We start from the raw sequence: 13,388 nt of genomic DNA, 5'->3' as shown, positions 1-13,388 counted from the left end.
GGTGATTGACGCTTTAGTGGTTATCAAAGACACTTAGCTGCAACTAGAGACCATCTCAGACACAAGTTTTTCCCCCTTTTAAATCTCTCTCTGGGGAGACGCTATCATCACCATTGCCAGATTTTGCACCCTGAGCTCCCCTTACTATGAAGAGTCACCCATGCTTCCACACTGGCAACCTGGGCATGGTGCTCGTCTACGGAGTCATCACCGATGAAACACAAGAGATGACATCGCACAGCCCTGTCAAGCCCCTCAAAACTGACCACCACCACTCACCACCGCTCCCTGTCCCTGTCCCCTGTCTCCCTCTTCCAGAGGAGGCCAACCAGAAGCTGGCCACGGAGATGCTGGAGGAGCTGGACTGGTGCCTGGACCAGCTGGAGACCCTGCAGACCAGACACTCTGTCAGCGAGAGGGCCTCCACCAAGGTAAGACCACTATCTACTTAGTATTAGTAGTAATAATTAAGTAGTAGCTATCTTCACAATACTCGCTATACGCTTTGTTTGAAAGAGTGAGACCAACTGCCACATGGCAGTGGGCATGGTGTTGGCTAGTGTATTTTGAGATAGCTCTTTACAGTAGGCTCACATGTTCCTCACACTCAACGTCAACAAAACTAAGGAGATGATTGTGGACTTCAGGAAACAGCAGAGGGAACACCCCCCTATCCACATTGATGGAACAGTAGTGGAGAGGGTAGCAAGTTTTAAGTTCCTCGGCATACACATCACAGACAAACTGAATTGGTCCACCCACACAGACAGCATTGTGAAGAAGGCGCAGCAGCGCCTCTTCAACCTCAGGAGGCTGAAGAAATTCGGCTTGTCACCAAAAGCACTCACAAACTTCTACAGATGCACAATCGAGAGCATCCTGGCGGGCTGTATCACCGCCTGGTACGGCAACTGCTCCGCCCTCAACCGTAAGGCTCTCCAGAGGGTAGTGAGGTCTGCACAACGCATCAATATCAGGACACCTACACCACCCGATGTCACAGGAAGGCCATAAAGATCATCAAGGATATCAACCACCCGAGCCACTGCCTGTTCACCCCGCTATCATCCAGAAGGCGAGGTCAGTACAGGTGCATCAAAGCTGGGACCGAGAGACTGAAAAACAGCTTCTATCTCACGGCCATCAGACTGTTAAACAGCCACCACTAACAATGAGTGGCTGCTGCCAACACACTGACACTGACTCAACTCCAGCCACTTTAATAATGGGAATTGATGGGAAATGATGTAAATATATCACTAGCCACTTTAAACAATGCTACCTTATATAATGTTACTTACCCTACATTATTCATCCCATATGCATACGTATATACTGTACTCTATATCATCGACTGTATCCTTATGTAATACATGTATCACTAGCCACTTTAACTATGCCACTTTGTTTACATACTCATCTCATATGTAGATACTGTACTCGATACCATCTACTGTATCTTGCCTATGCTGCTCTGTACCATCACTCATTCATATATCCTTATGTACATATTCTTTATCCCCTTACACTGTGTACAAGACAGTAGTTTTGGAATTGTTAGTTAGATTACTTGTACAAGCATTTCGCAACACTCGCATTAACATCTGCTAACCATGTGTATGTGACAAATAAAATTTGATTTGATTTCTAGGTGCGTATGCTTTGGGTGAAAGAGTGTGAGCAACAGGGCAGAGGCATGACGTTCTAGTGGATTTGGTTGAGCTAGCGCTTTACAGCAAGCCTACATGGTCTGTGACCTAGGTCTAAGTCTCAAAACGGGATGGAGAGAGGACACAGAGTGTGATCATAAGTGACCAGTCACATCTCTCTCTCTCTCTCTGAGCCCAGTAAGATACTGAAATGTACAAAGAACATCAGCACCATCATGAGACATATGACAATAACACAACTACAGCCTTAGGTTATATCTCAAGGGTCAAAAATCTCCTGCATATTTAATTATTGCACCCAAATGCACAGTACTCATGTTGTGTACCAGGCACGATATACACTGACGATTTCACCTATGAGCAATTCTCTTTTTGTCCACAGTCACATGACATATATGAAGGTTACAGGTGGATGGATTGTTGACTGTCTTGTAGAGGATGCGGTTTGTTGGAAAGAACAGTAATACTGCAGGTTGAATTCCTTATTATAGGGGTGTTTCAGTTGAACATGTGTACAGTACTGCTGTTTCTGGTTATATCACTTCCTGCTCGCTGCTTTCCAAGCGGCTTCTTATTTGATGGCGCTGTTAGTTAACCCTTGCTCGCCCTATGGGGTGTAGGTCTCTTAAGTGTAGCTAATAAATTGTCATATTACCCAGTCATTTACCTGTGTGTTCCCCCTGGGAGCAGCTAATAACTAGCCTAGCGAGACACACAGAGTCAGACTCGCTGCCCCACTGTTGATCAGCTCACGTAGCAGCAGCTAGACAGGCTCTTGGATAGCACCTCACTTAGATCCAAGATGTCCGTCGCAGGGAGCCAGTCTCAGGGAGACTCCGGAGTTGTCTCCAGTCGATAACTGATGTCATTAGTATGCTCGACCATGTCGAAGAGGAATGAAAGGCAGCAGAATGTGTTTCTGCCTGAGTAGTTTTGTCACTGTGTATCGCGAGGGAACTATGTTTGGGGCAGTTTGTGCGTGCGTGTGTGTGCTTTGTTGCTGTTTTTGTCACAGGTTCTGGTTTGACCTCTAGCGTGCAAACGACTGTTTTTTCCAGTATGTGACACATATGTTGCCCATTACTGCAACACCTTGTATTTGTTAGACTGGAAGATATCAACTGATTATAGCAATAATCTACGGCCCAGTATTTTTATGGCAGTGTGTGTATATGTGTGTGTTTGTGCGGATAATAATATGTGTGTATGTAAGGGTTAATTTTTCTGACAGAGTGATTTTTTTAGTAAGTGTGTGTGTTGCCAACTGATGTGTGTGTGTGTGTGTGTGTGCTGGAAAGAAGGTCGGGGCCAGTCCGGGTAGCCTGGTGTACCAGTCCGGCTCTTCCTGTGTGCGGCTCTTCTTCCCTGGGCCGATGCCACAGATCTGGGCCAGAGTGTGTGAATATGCCAGTCGTGGGCTGACTGCCTTGGTCCTCCACAACATAGAAAGTGGATATGCATTGATCCATGTCACAATGGTCAAATTCGAACGCAACTGGAGAATGTCAGAATGGTAAAAAAATATAGAGAGATTTTCCCTAATTTTAACATTCTTTCATGTTGTCTATATTAAAAATCACAATTAATAACAGGCTTATAACATGTTATTGGTGCACGATTTCTACTCAATTTATCAATGGGAAGCAAAACCCAGCTAACAATTCTGAAAGTGTAAGGACCGACGCCAGAGATGAGAAGCAGGTACGGGGAGTCAACATTTAATGAGGAACAAGGAACAAGCATGAAACAAGACAGGCACAAACAACTGGGTATACCCAGTCCCAACAAACCGGTAGGGGCATGGGAGCCTGGCGAACTGGCTGAGGCGTGGGAGCCTGACTACCCAGTTAAGGCGTGACAGACTGATGATCCCGCTGGCAGGTGGGAGCCTGATGAGCCGGCTGAAGCGTAGACGCCTGGTGAGCCGGCTGAGACCTGACGTGGGATGGGCGCCTGCTGAGCCAACCGGGACAAGAAAACCTCTCGAGCCAGCTAGGGCGTGGAAGCCAGACGTGCTGGCTTAGGCACCCCCGGTTCTATAGGCGGCGGCCCCCCGGACCCGGCGTCACCACCAATGAGAACGCCAGCACTCCCGATGCTTCGTTAGATGGCTGCTGTAAGGGAAATATTCCATGTATGTTAGTAAAAACCCTTTTAGAATGTTTTTTTGGGTTTTAAAGTTAAGGAGAACATTCCCTTAACCTCACTAGGGTATGTGGGACACCTCGTCAACAGCCAGTGAAACTGCAGGGCGCCAAATTCAAAACAACAGAAATAATTAAATTAAATCCCATAATTAAAATTCCTCAAACAAGTATTTTACACCATTTTAAAGATACAATTGTTGTAACTCCAGCCACAGTGTCAGATTTCAAAAAGGCCTTACGACGAAAGCACACCAAACGATTATGTTAGGTCAGTACCTAGTCACAGAAAAACAAAGCCATTTTTCCAGCCAAAGAGAGGAGTCACAAAAAGCAGAATTCATGACGCACGATCACTAGGTGCAGACGAAAAGTCAAAAAGTTTCGTTACAGTCCATAGAAACATGTCAAACGATGTATAGAATCAATCTTTAGGATGTTTTTAACATACATCTTCAATAATGTTCCAACCGGAGAATTCCTTTGTCTGTAGAATTGCAATGGAATGCAAGCTAACTATCACGTGAACGTGCGTGGTCAGCTCATGCCTCTCCGGCATACATCTGACTCAATCCCCTCTCATTCGCACCCACTTCACAGTAGAAGCCTCAAACAAGGTTCTAAAGTCTGTTGACATCTAGTGGAAGCCTTAAGAAGTGCAATATGACCCCTTTCTCTTTCAACCCTTCCTTTCCCCTTTTCCACTCCCTTTGTTTTCTTGTTTTTCCCGCAGCACTGAGCATGCGCCTGACTCACCTGCATCGCTCTGCCCAGCTGCATACTGATGATAGCACACACATTCACACTGTGCACAGACCTGCAAACCCTGACATCAATTCAATCCCGGCCCTGTGCTCTGGGTGAGAGCAGCAACAGTGGCCAGAGGGAGAGAGAGACAGGAGACAAGACTGTGGGTATGCGTGTGCGTCTGTCTCTCTCTTAGCAGGCATGTTAAATATTCCTTAATGTGATTGCATTCATCACATAAGGTCACAGTTTGATTATACTACTTTATTAGAGACCATACCATAACATACACCTCTGTGCTGATCCAGTGCCCTTTTTCTCATTTGGATTCCAACTTGACTCACCTAGCATGAACTAACTCACTTTTGTACATCGTGCTGGTCTGTACAATTGACCTTATTTTAGCGCCCCAAAAACGTAATACATCCAGATCAACTGTAATGTCAATACCATTGTAAAGCAAAATTTCTCCCCTTTTCCAACCCTTTTCCAAGAAAATCAATGACGAGATGATGCCCATCTCTGCATGATTCAAGAAGGCAATGAGCTCCTTCGGGTCTTTTTAAAAATGGCGGGTGGGGAAGTGAAACCTACTGCGTGATAGTGAAAGGGGGAGATGAGCCATGTGGGGAAATAACTTTTTGTCCACCTTATCACCTCTAAAATGTAAATAAAACACTATAAAGAGTTTATATACACATTTGAAGGTTTGTGTCGAATTTGAATCAGGGTTTTAGGCCGGTGCTAATGTGATCTTCAGATGTAAACAGAGGCTTTTGAGAGTCATGATAGCTTTCAGTTATGATGCAAAAAATGACTAGGTATCCCCCCTTACCCTGTCCCTTTTCTTGTTTTTAAACGGTGATTGGTGTGCTACACCTGGTGGAGACAGGATGTATGACAGAATTAGTTGCTTTATGTCATGACACGCAACAATTTAACGTACAGCATCGGAGGGGTCCGTTTTTTCCACTTTTCTCCAATACTGTCGGGCCATTACCATGTCAATCAACGCTTGAATAGAAACGTAGTTCACACCCCAGATGTTGATGTCAACACAGTCGCTGCAGTCCCATTAGTTTTCATTGCAGCCTCGTTTGAATGTCGCTGTTGCGCAAATTTGTACAGAATGGGGTTAGTCACCGTTACATGCATCACATCACATAATAGAGTTCATGAGTTCAGTTGTATTGCAGTTAAGTAAGAATGAGTAACTGGGGAGTGTCTCTGCAAGAATGCTCTTTACTAAACCCGGCCAAGTCATCACACACATACAGTGCATTCAGATCTACCTAATTTCTATCAACATGTTAAATGTGCAACCAGAGGGAAAAAAATTCTATATCACCTGTACTCCACACACAGAGACGCCACAAAGCTCTCCGTCGTCCTCCATTTGGTAAATCCGACCACAATTCTATCATCCCGATTCCTGCTTACAAACAAAAATTAAAGAAGGAAGCACCAGTGACTCGGTCTATAAAAAAGTAGTCAGATGAAGCAGATGCTAAACTACAGGACTGTTTTGCTATCACAGACTGGAACATGTTCAGGGATTCTTCTGATGGCATTGAGGAGTACACCACATCAGTCACTGGCTTTATCAATATGTGCATTGAGGACGTTGTCCCCGCAGTGACTGTACGTACATACCCCAACCAGAAGCCATGGATTACAGGCAACATTCGCACTGACCTAAAGGGTAGCGCTGCCGCTTTCAAGGTGTGGGACTCTAACCCGGAAGCTTATAAGAAATCCTGCTATGGCCTCCGATGAACCATCAAACAGGCAAATTGAATCGTACTACTCCGGCTCCGACGCTTGTCTTATGTGGCAGGGCTTGCAAACTATTACAGACTACAAAGGGAAGCACAGCAGCGAGCTGTCCAGTGACACGAGCCTACCAGATGAGCTAAATCACTTCTTTGCTCGCGTCGAGGCAAGCAACACTGAGGCATGCATGAGAGCATCAGCTGTTCCGGAAGACTGTGTGATCACGCTCTCCGTAGCCGACGTGAGTAAGACCTCTAAATAGGTCAATATTCACAAGGCTGCGGGACCAGACGGATTACCAGGACGACCATGTTTCAAGCAGACCACCATAGTCCCTGTGCCCAAGAACACGAAGGCAACCTGCCTAAATGACTACAGACCCGTAGCACTCACGTCCGTAGCCATGAAGTGCTTTGAAAGGCTGGTAATGGCTCACATCAACACCATTATCCCAGAAACCCTAGACCCACTCCAATTTGCATACCGCTCAAACAGATCCACAGATGATGCAATCTCCATTGCACTCCACACTGCCCTTTCCCACCTGGACAAAAGGAACACCTACGTGAGAATGCTATTCATTGACTACAGCTCAGTGTTCAACACCATAGTACCCTCAAAGCTCATCACTAAGCTAAGGATCCTGGGACTAAACACCTCCCTCTGCAACTGGATCCTGGACTTCCTGGCGGGTAGGTCCTCAACAATGGAGCCCCCCAGGGGTGCGTGCCCAGTCCCCTCCTGTACTCCCTGTTCACCCACGATTGCATGGCCAGGTACGACTCCAACACCATCATTAAGTTTGCAGAGGACACAACAGTGGTAGGCATGATCACCGACAATGACAAGACATCCTACAGGGAGGAGGTCAGAGACCTGGCTGGGTGGTGCCAGAATAACAACCTAGCCCTCAACATAACCAAAACTAAGGAGATTATTGTGGACTACAGGAAAAGGAGGACTGAGCACCCCCCCCCCCCCATTCTCATTGACGGGGCCAACAGACTAGATCGGTCCAAACACACCAAGACAGTCGTGAAGAGGCTACAACAAAGCCTATTCCCCCTCGGGAAACTAAAAAGATTTTGGCATGGGTCCTCAGATCCTCAAAAGGTTCTACAGCTGCAACATCGAGAGCATCCTGACTGGTTGCATCACTGCCTGTTATGGAAATTGCTTGGCCTCTGTCCGCAAGGCACTACAGAGGGTAGTGCGTACCGCCCAGTACATCACTGGGACTAAGCTGCCTGCCATCCAGGACCTCTACACATAGTGGTGTCAGAGGAAGGCCCTAAAAATTGTTAAAGACCCCAGCCACCCCAGTCATAAACTATTCTCTCTACTACCGCATGGCAAGCAGTACCGAAGTGCAAAGTCTAGGACAAAAAGGATTCTCAACAGTTTTTACCCCCAAGCCATAAGACTCCTGAACAGGTAACCAAATGGCTAACCAAATTGCATTGTGTGACCCCCCCAACCCCTCTTTTACACCTCTGCTACTCTCTGTTTATCATATATGCATAGTCACTTTAACCATATCTACATGTACATACTACCTCAATCAGCCTGACTAACCGGTGCCTGTATATAGCCCCGCTACTGTTATAGCCTCGCTACTGTATATAGGCTCGCTACTGTTATTTTTCACTGTCTTTTTACTGTTGTTTTTATTTCTTTAATTACCTGTTGTTCACCTAATGCCTTTTTTGCACTGTTAGAGCCTGTAAGTAAGCATTTCACTGTGAGGTCACATTCCCAGTGGGTCAGAAGTTTACATACACTCAATTACTATTTGGTAGCATTGCCTTTAAATTGTTTAAGTCGGGTCAAACGTTTCGGGTAGCATTCCACAAGCACCCACAATAGGTTCGGTGAATTTTGGCTCATTCCTCCTGACAGAGCTGGTGTAACTGAGTCAGATTTGTAGGCCTCCTTGCTTTTTCAGTCTGCCCACCAATTTTCTATAGGATGAGGTCAGGACTTTGGAAGTATGCTTGGGGTCATTGTCCATTTGGAAGACCCATTTGCGACCAAGCTTTAACTTCCTGACTGATATCTTGAGATGTTGCTTCAATATATATACATAATTTTCTTTCCTCATGATGCCATCTATTTTGCTAAGTGCACCAGTCCCTCCTGTAGCAAAGCACCCCCACAACATGATGCTGCCACCCCCGTGCTTCATGGTTGGGATAGTGATCTTCAGCTTGCAAAGCCTCCCCTTTTTCCTCCAAACATAACGATGGTCATTATGGCCAAACAGTTCTATTTTTTTGTTTCATCAAAGCATGGATACATTTTTCTGCATCATTTTTGGACAAAGTTTCAAATCTTTGCAATATTATGAAGATGGGAAAAAGCTGTCCATTAAATATTATTGATATGTTTGTCAAAAGAGAGATCAGGGTCCAGAGCAACGCTGAGGTCCTTCACAGTTTCATTTGAGACGACTGTGAAACCATCAAGATGAATTGTCAGATCCAACAGAAGATCTCGTTGTTTCTCGGGACCTATAACTAACATCTCTATTTTGTCCGAGTTTAAAAGTAAAACATTTGCCGCCATCCACTTCCTTATGTCTGAAACACAGGCTTCCAATTTTGGGGCTTCTGTTACGTCTGTCGTCGGAATAAGACCAAAGTGCAGCGTAGAAAGTGTACAGCTTACTTTATTTTAGCTGAAGACCCCAAAACAACAAAAGATAAACGAACATAACATTCTGCAGGCTACACAGTAACTGAACAAAAACAAGATCCCACAAACTCAGGTGGAAAACTGACTGCCTAAGTATGATTCCCAATCAGAGACAACGATAGACAGCTGCCTCTGATTGGGAACCATACCCGGCCAACAAAAAAATAGAAAACTAGAATGCCCACCCAAATCACACCCTGACCTAACCAAATAGAGAAATAAACAGGCTCTCTAAGGTCAGGGCGTGACAGCTTCAACATGTTTCTTCAAAATGTACAGCTGTGTGTCATCCGCATAGCAGTGAAAGTTAACATTATGTTTCCAAATTACATCACCAAGAGTTAAAATGTATAGTGAAAACAATAGTGGTCCTAAAAATGGAACCTTGAGGAACACCGAAATTTACAGTTGATTTGTCAGAGGACAAACCATCCACAGAGACAAACTGATATCTTTCCAACAGATACGTTCTAAACCAGGCCAGAACTTGTCCGTGTAGACCAATTTGGGTTTCCAATCTCTCCAAAAGAATGTGGTGATCAATGGTGTCAAAAGCAGCACTACGGTCTTGGAGCTCGAGGACAGATGCAGAGCCTTGGTCTGATGCCATTAAAAGGTCATTTACCACCTTCAGGAGTGCAGTCTCAGTGCTATGATGGGGTCTAAAACCAGACTCAAGCGTTTTGTATACATTGTTTATCTTCAGGAAGGCACTGAGATGCTGCGCAACAGCTTTTTCTAAAAAAAATTGAGGGGAATGGAAGATTGGCTGATGGTTTCTTATATTTTCTGGGTCAAGGTTTGGCTTTTTCAAGAGAGGCTTTATTACTGCCACATTTAGTGAGTTTGGTACCCATCCAGTGCATAGGGAGCCATTGTATTATGTTCAACATAGGAGGGCCAAGCACAGGAAGCAGATCTTTCAGTAGTTTAGGTGTAATAGGGTTCAGTATGAAGCTTGAATGTTTAGAGGCCATGATTATTTTCATGAATGTGTCAAGAGATATAGTATTAAAAAACTTGAGTGTCTCCCTTGATTCTAGTTCCTGGCAGTGTTGTGCAGACTCAGGACAACTTAGCGTTGGACAAATACGCAGATTCAAAGAGGAGTCCGTAATATGCTTTCTAATGATGGTCTTTTTGTCAAAGAAGTTCATGAATTTTCACTGCTGAAGTGAAAGCCATCCTCTCTTGGGGAATGCTGCTTTTTAGTTAGCTTTGCGACAGTATCAAAAATAAATGTTGGATTGTTCTTATCTTCCTCAATTAAGTTGGAAAAATAAGATGATCAAGCAGCAGTGAGGGTACTTCGATACTGTGCGGTACTGACTTTCCAAGCTAGTCGGAAGACTTCCAGTTGAGTGGAGCGTCATTTCCGTTCCAATTGTCTGGAAGCTTGCTTCAGGGCTCAGGTATTTTCTGTATACCAGGGAGCTAGTTTCTTATGACAAATGTTTTTTGTTTTTAGGGGTGCGACTGCATCTAGGGTATTACGCAAGGTTAAATTCAGTTCCTCAGTTAGATGGTTAACCGATTTCTGTAGTTTGACATCCTTGGGTAGGTGGAGAGAGTCTGGAAGGGCATCTAAGAAATTTTGCATGGCTTTTGATGATCCTTGGTTGGGGTCTAAGCAGATTATTTGTTGCGATTGCAAATGTAATAAGATGGTGGTCCAATAGACCAGGATTATGAGGAAAAACATTAAGATCCACAACATTTATTCCATGGGACAAAACTAGGTCCAGTGTATTACTGTGGCAGTGAGTAGGTTCAGAGACATGTTGGAGTCGATGATGACTCCGAAAACCTTTTGGAGTGGGTCTGTTGGCTTTATCATGTGAATATTAAAGTCACCAAAAATGTTAATATTACCTGCCATGACTACAAGGTCTGATAGGAATTCAGGGAACTCGGTGAGGAACGCTGTATACGACCCAGGAGGCCTGTAAACAGTAGCTATAAAAAGTGACTTAGTAGGCTGCATTGATTTCATGACTACAAGCTCAAAAGACGAAAACGTAGTCATTTTTTTGTGAATTTAAATTTGCTAACGTAAATGTTAGCAACACCTCTGACTTTGCTAGATGCGCAGGTCACTACTGTAACCAAGAGGAGAGGCCTCATTTAACACAGTAAATTCATCAGGCTTAAGTCATGTTTCAGTCAGACCAATCACATCAAGATTTTAATCAGTGATTAGTTCATGGACTATAACTGCTTTGGAAGTGAGGGATCTAAAATTAAGTAGCCCTAAATTGTGATGTTTCAATAATGACAGGAATGGAGGAGTTCTTTATTCCAGTGAGATTGCTAAGGCGAACACCGCCATGTTTTGTTTTGCTCAATCAAAAATCGAGGCACAGACACTGTCTCAATGGGTATAGCTGAGCTGACGACACTGACTGTGCTTGTGGCAGACTCCCCTAAACTGGCAGGCTAGCCTGCTGCCTGGCCTGCACCCTATCTCATTGTGGAGCTAGAGGAGTTAGAGCCCTGTCTATGTTTATGTTCATAGATGAGATGAGAGCACCGCTCCAGCTAGGATGGAGTCCATCATCTTTTGGGATGGGCAGAAAACAGTTTTCCTCCAGCGATTGAGATGTGAGACTGCTGTAGAGCTCATCACTCCCCCTAACTGGGAGGGGCGAGAGATAATTACACGATGCCGACACATCTTTCTAGCTGATTTACACGATGACGCTATGTTGCGCTTGGTGACCTCTGACTGTTTCATCCTAACATCATTGGTGCCGACGTGGATAACAATATCCCTATACTCTCTAAATTCGCCAGTTTTGGCCTTAGCCAGCACCATCTTCAGATTAGCCTTTACGTCGGAAGCCCTGCCCCCTGGTAAACAGTGTATGTTCGCTCGCTGATTCTTTTAAAGTCTAATACTGCGGGTAATGGAGCCGCCAATGACTAGGGTTTTCAATTTGTTAGAGCTAATGGTGGGAGTCTTCGGTGGCTCAGACCCCGTAACGGGTGGAGGAGACTCTTAAAAGTTTCTGTCGGCTGAATGAGCGACACCGGTTGAACATTCGGACAGCATCCATGAGAAAATTGTCTGGCTGCAGCGACTTTGCGAGGCTATTGATAAACTCAGCAAAAAAAAGAAACATCTTCTCACTGTGTTTATTTTCAGCAAACAAAACGTGTAAATATTTGTATGAACATAACAAGATTCAACAACTGAGACATAAACTGAACAAGTTCCACAGACATGTGACTAACAAATTGAATAATGTGTCCCTGAACATAGGGTGGGGTGTCAAAATCAAAAGTAACAGTCAGTGTCTGGTGTGGCCACCAGCTGCATTAAGTACTGCAGTGCATCTCCTCTTCATGGACTTGCTGTGAGATGTTACCCCACTCTTCCACCAAGGCACCTGCAAGTTCCCGGACATTTCTGGGGGGAATGGCTCTAGCCCTCATCCTCCGATCCAACAGGTCCCAGACGTGCTCAATGGGATTGAGATCCGGGCTCTTCGCTGGCCATGGCAGAACACTGAGATTCCTTCCTTGCAGTAAATCACTCACAGAACGAGCAGTATGGCTGGTGGCATCGTCATGCTGGAGGGTCATGTCAGGATGAGCCTGCAGGAAGGGTATCACATGAGGGAGGAGGATGTCTTCCCTGTAACGCACAGCGTTGAGATTGCCTGCAATGACAACAAGCTCAGTCCAATGATGCTGTGACACACCGCCCCAGACCATGACGGACCCTCCACCTCCAAATCGTTCCTGCTCCAGAATACAGGCCTCGGTGTAACGCTCATTCCTTCGACGATAAACGCGAATCCGACCATCACCCCTGGTGAGAAAATAACGCTACTCGTCAGTGAAGAGCATTTTTTTCCAGTCATGTCTGGTCCAGCGATGGTGGGTTTGTGCCCATTGGCGACGTTGTTGCCGGTGATGTCTGGCGAGGACCTGCCTTACAACAGGCTTGCAAGCCCTCAGTCCAGCCTCTCTCAGCCTATTGTGGACAGTCTGAGCACTGATGGAGGGATTGTGCATTCCTGGTGTAACTTGGGCAGTTGTTGTTGCCATCCTGTACCTATCCCGCAGGTGTGATGTTCGGATGTATCTTTCCTGTGCAGATGTTGTTACACGTGGTCTGCCACTGCGAGGACGATCGATCAGCTCTCCGTCCTGTCTCCCTGTAGCTCTGTCTTAGGCGTCTCATAGTACGGACATTGCCATTTTTTGCCCTGGCCACATCTGCAGTCATCATGCCTTCTTGCAGCATGCCTAAGGCATATTCACGCAGATGAGCAGGGACCCTAGGTATCTTTCTTGTTGTGTTTTTCAGAGTCAGTAGAAAGGCCTCTTTAGTGTCCTAAGTTTTCATAACTGT

General features: G+C 45.2%; 1 protein-coding gene across 1 annotated transcript in view; it reads left to right on the top strand.

Moving 5' to 3' along the window:
• The window catches only part of LOC139387925 (3',5'-cyclic-AMP phosphodiesterase 4D-like), a 65,231-nt gene that overhangs the window by 42,000 nt on the left and 9,843 nt on the right, over positions 1-13,388 (top strand). Inside the window, exon 6 of the mRNA XM_071134309.1 lies at positions 319-431. Within this exon, the coding sequence (XP_070990410.1) occupies positions 319-431 (113 nt within the window). The remainder of the gene's footprint in view (positions 1-318; positions 432-13,388) is intronic.

Source organism: Oncorhynchus clarkii, chromosome 29 (genome assembly GCF_045791955.1).
Source record: "Oncorhynchus clarkii lewisi isolate Uvic-CL-2024 chromosome 29, UVic_Ocla_1.0, whole genome shotgun sequence".
NCBI classification, from domain to species: Eukaryota; Metazoa; Chordata; class Actinopteri; order Salmoniformes; family Salmonidae; genus Oncorhynchus; species Oncorhynchus clarkii.
The sequence above is the reverse complement of the archived record's forward strand: the minus strand, read 5'-3'. Positions and strand labels throughout refer to the sequence as shown.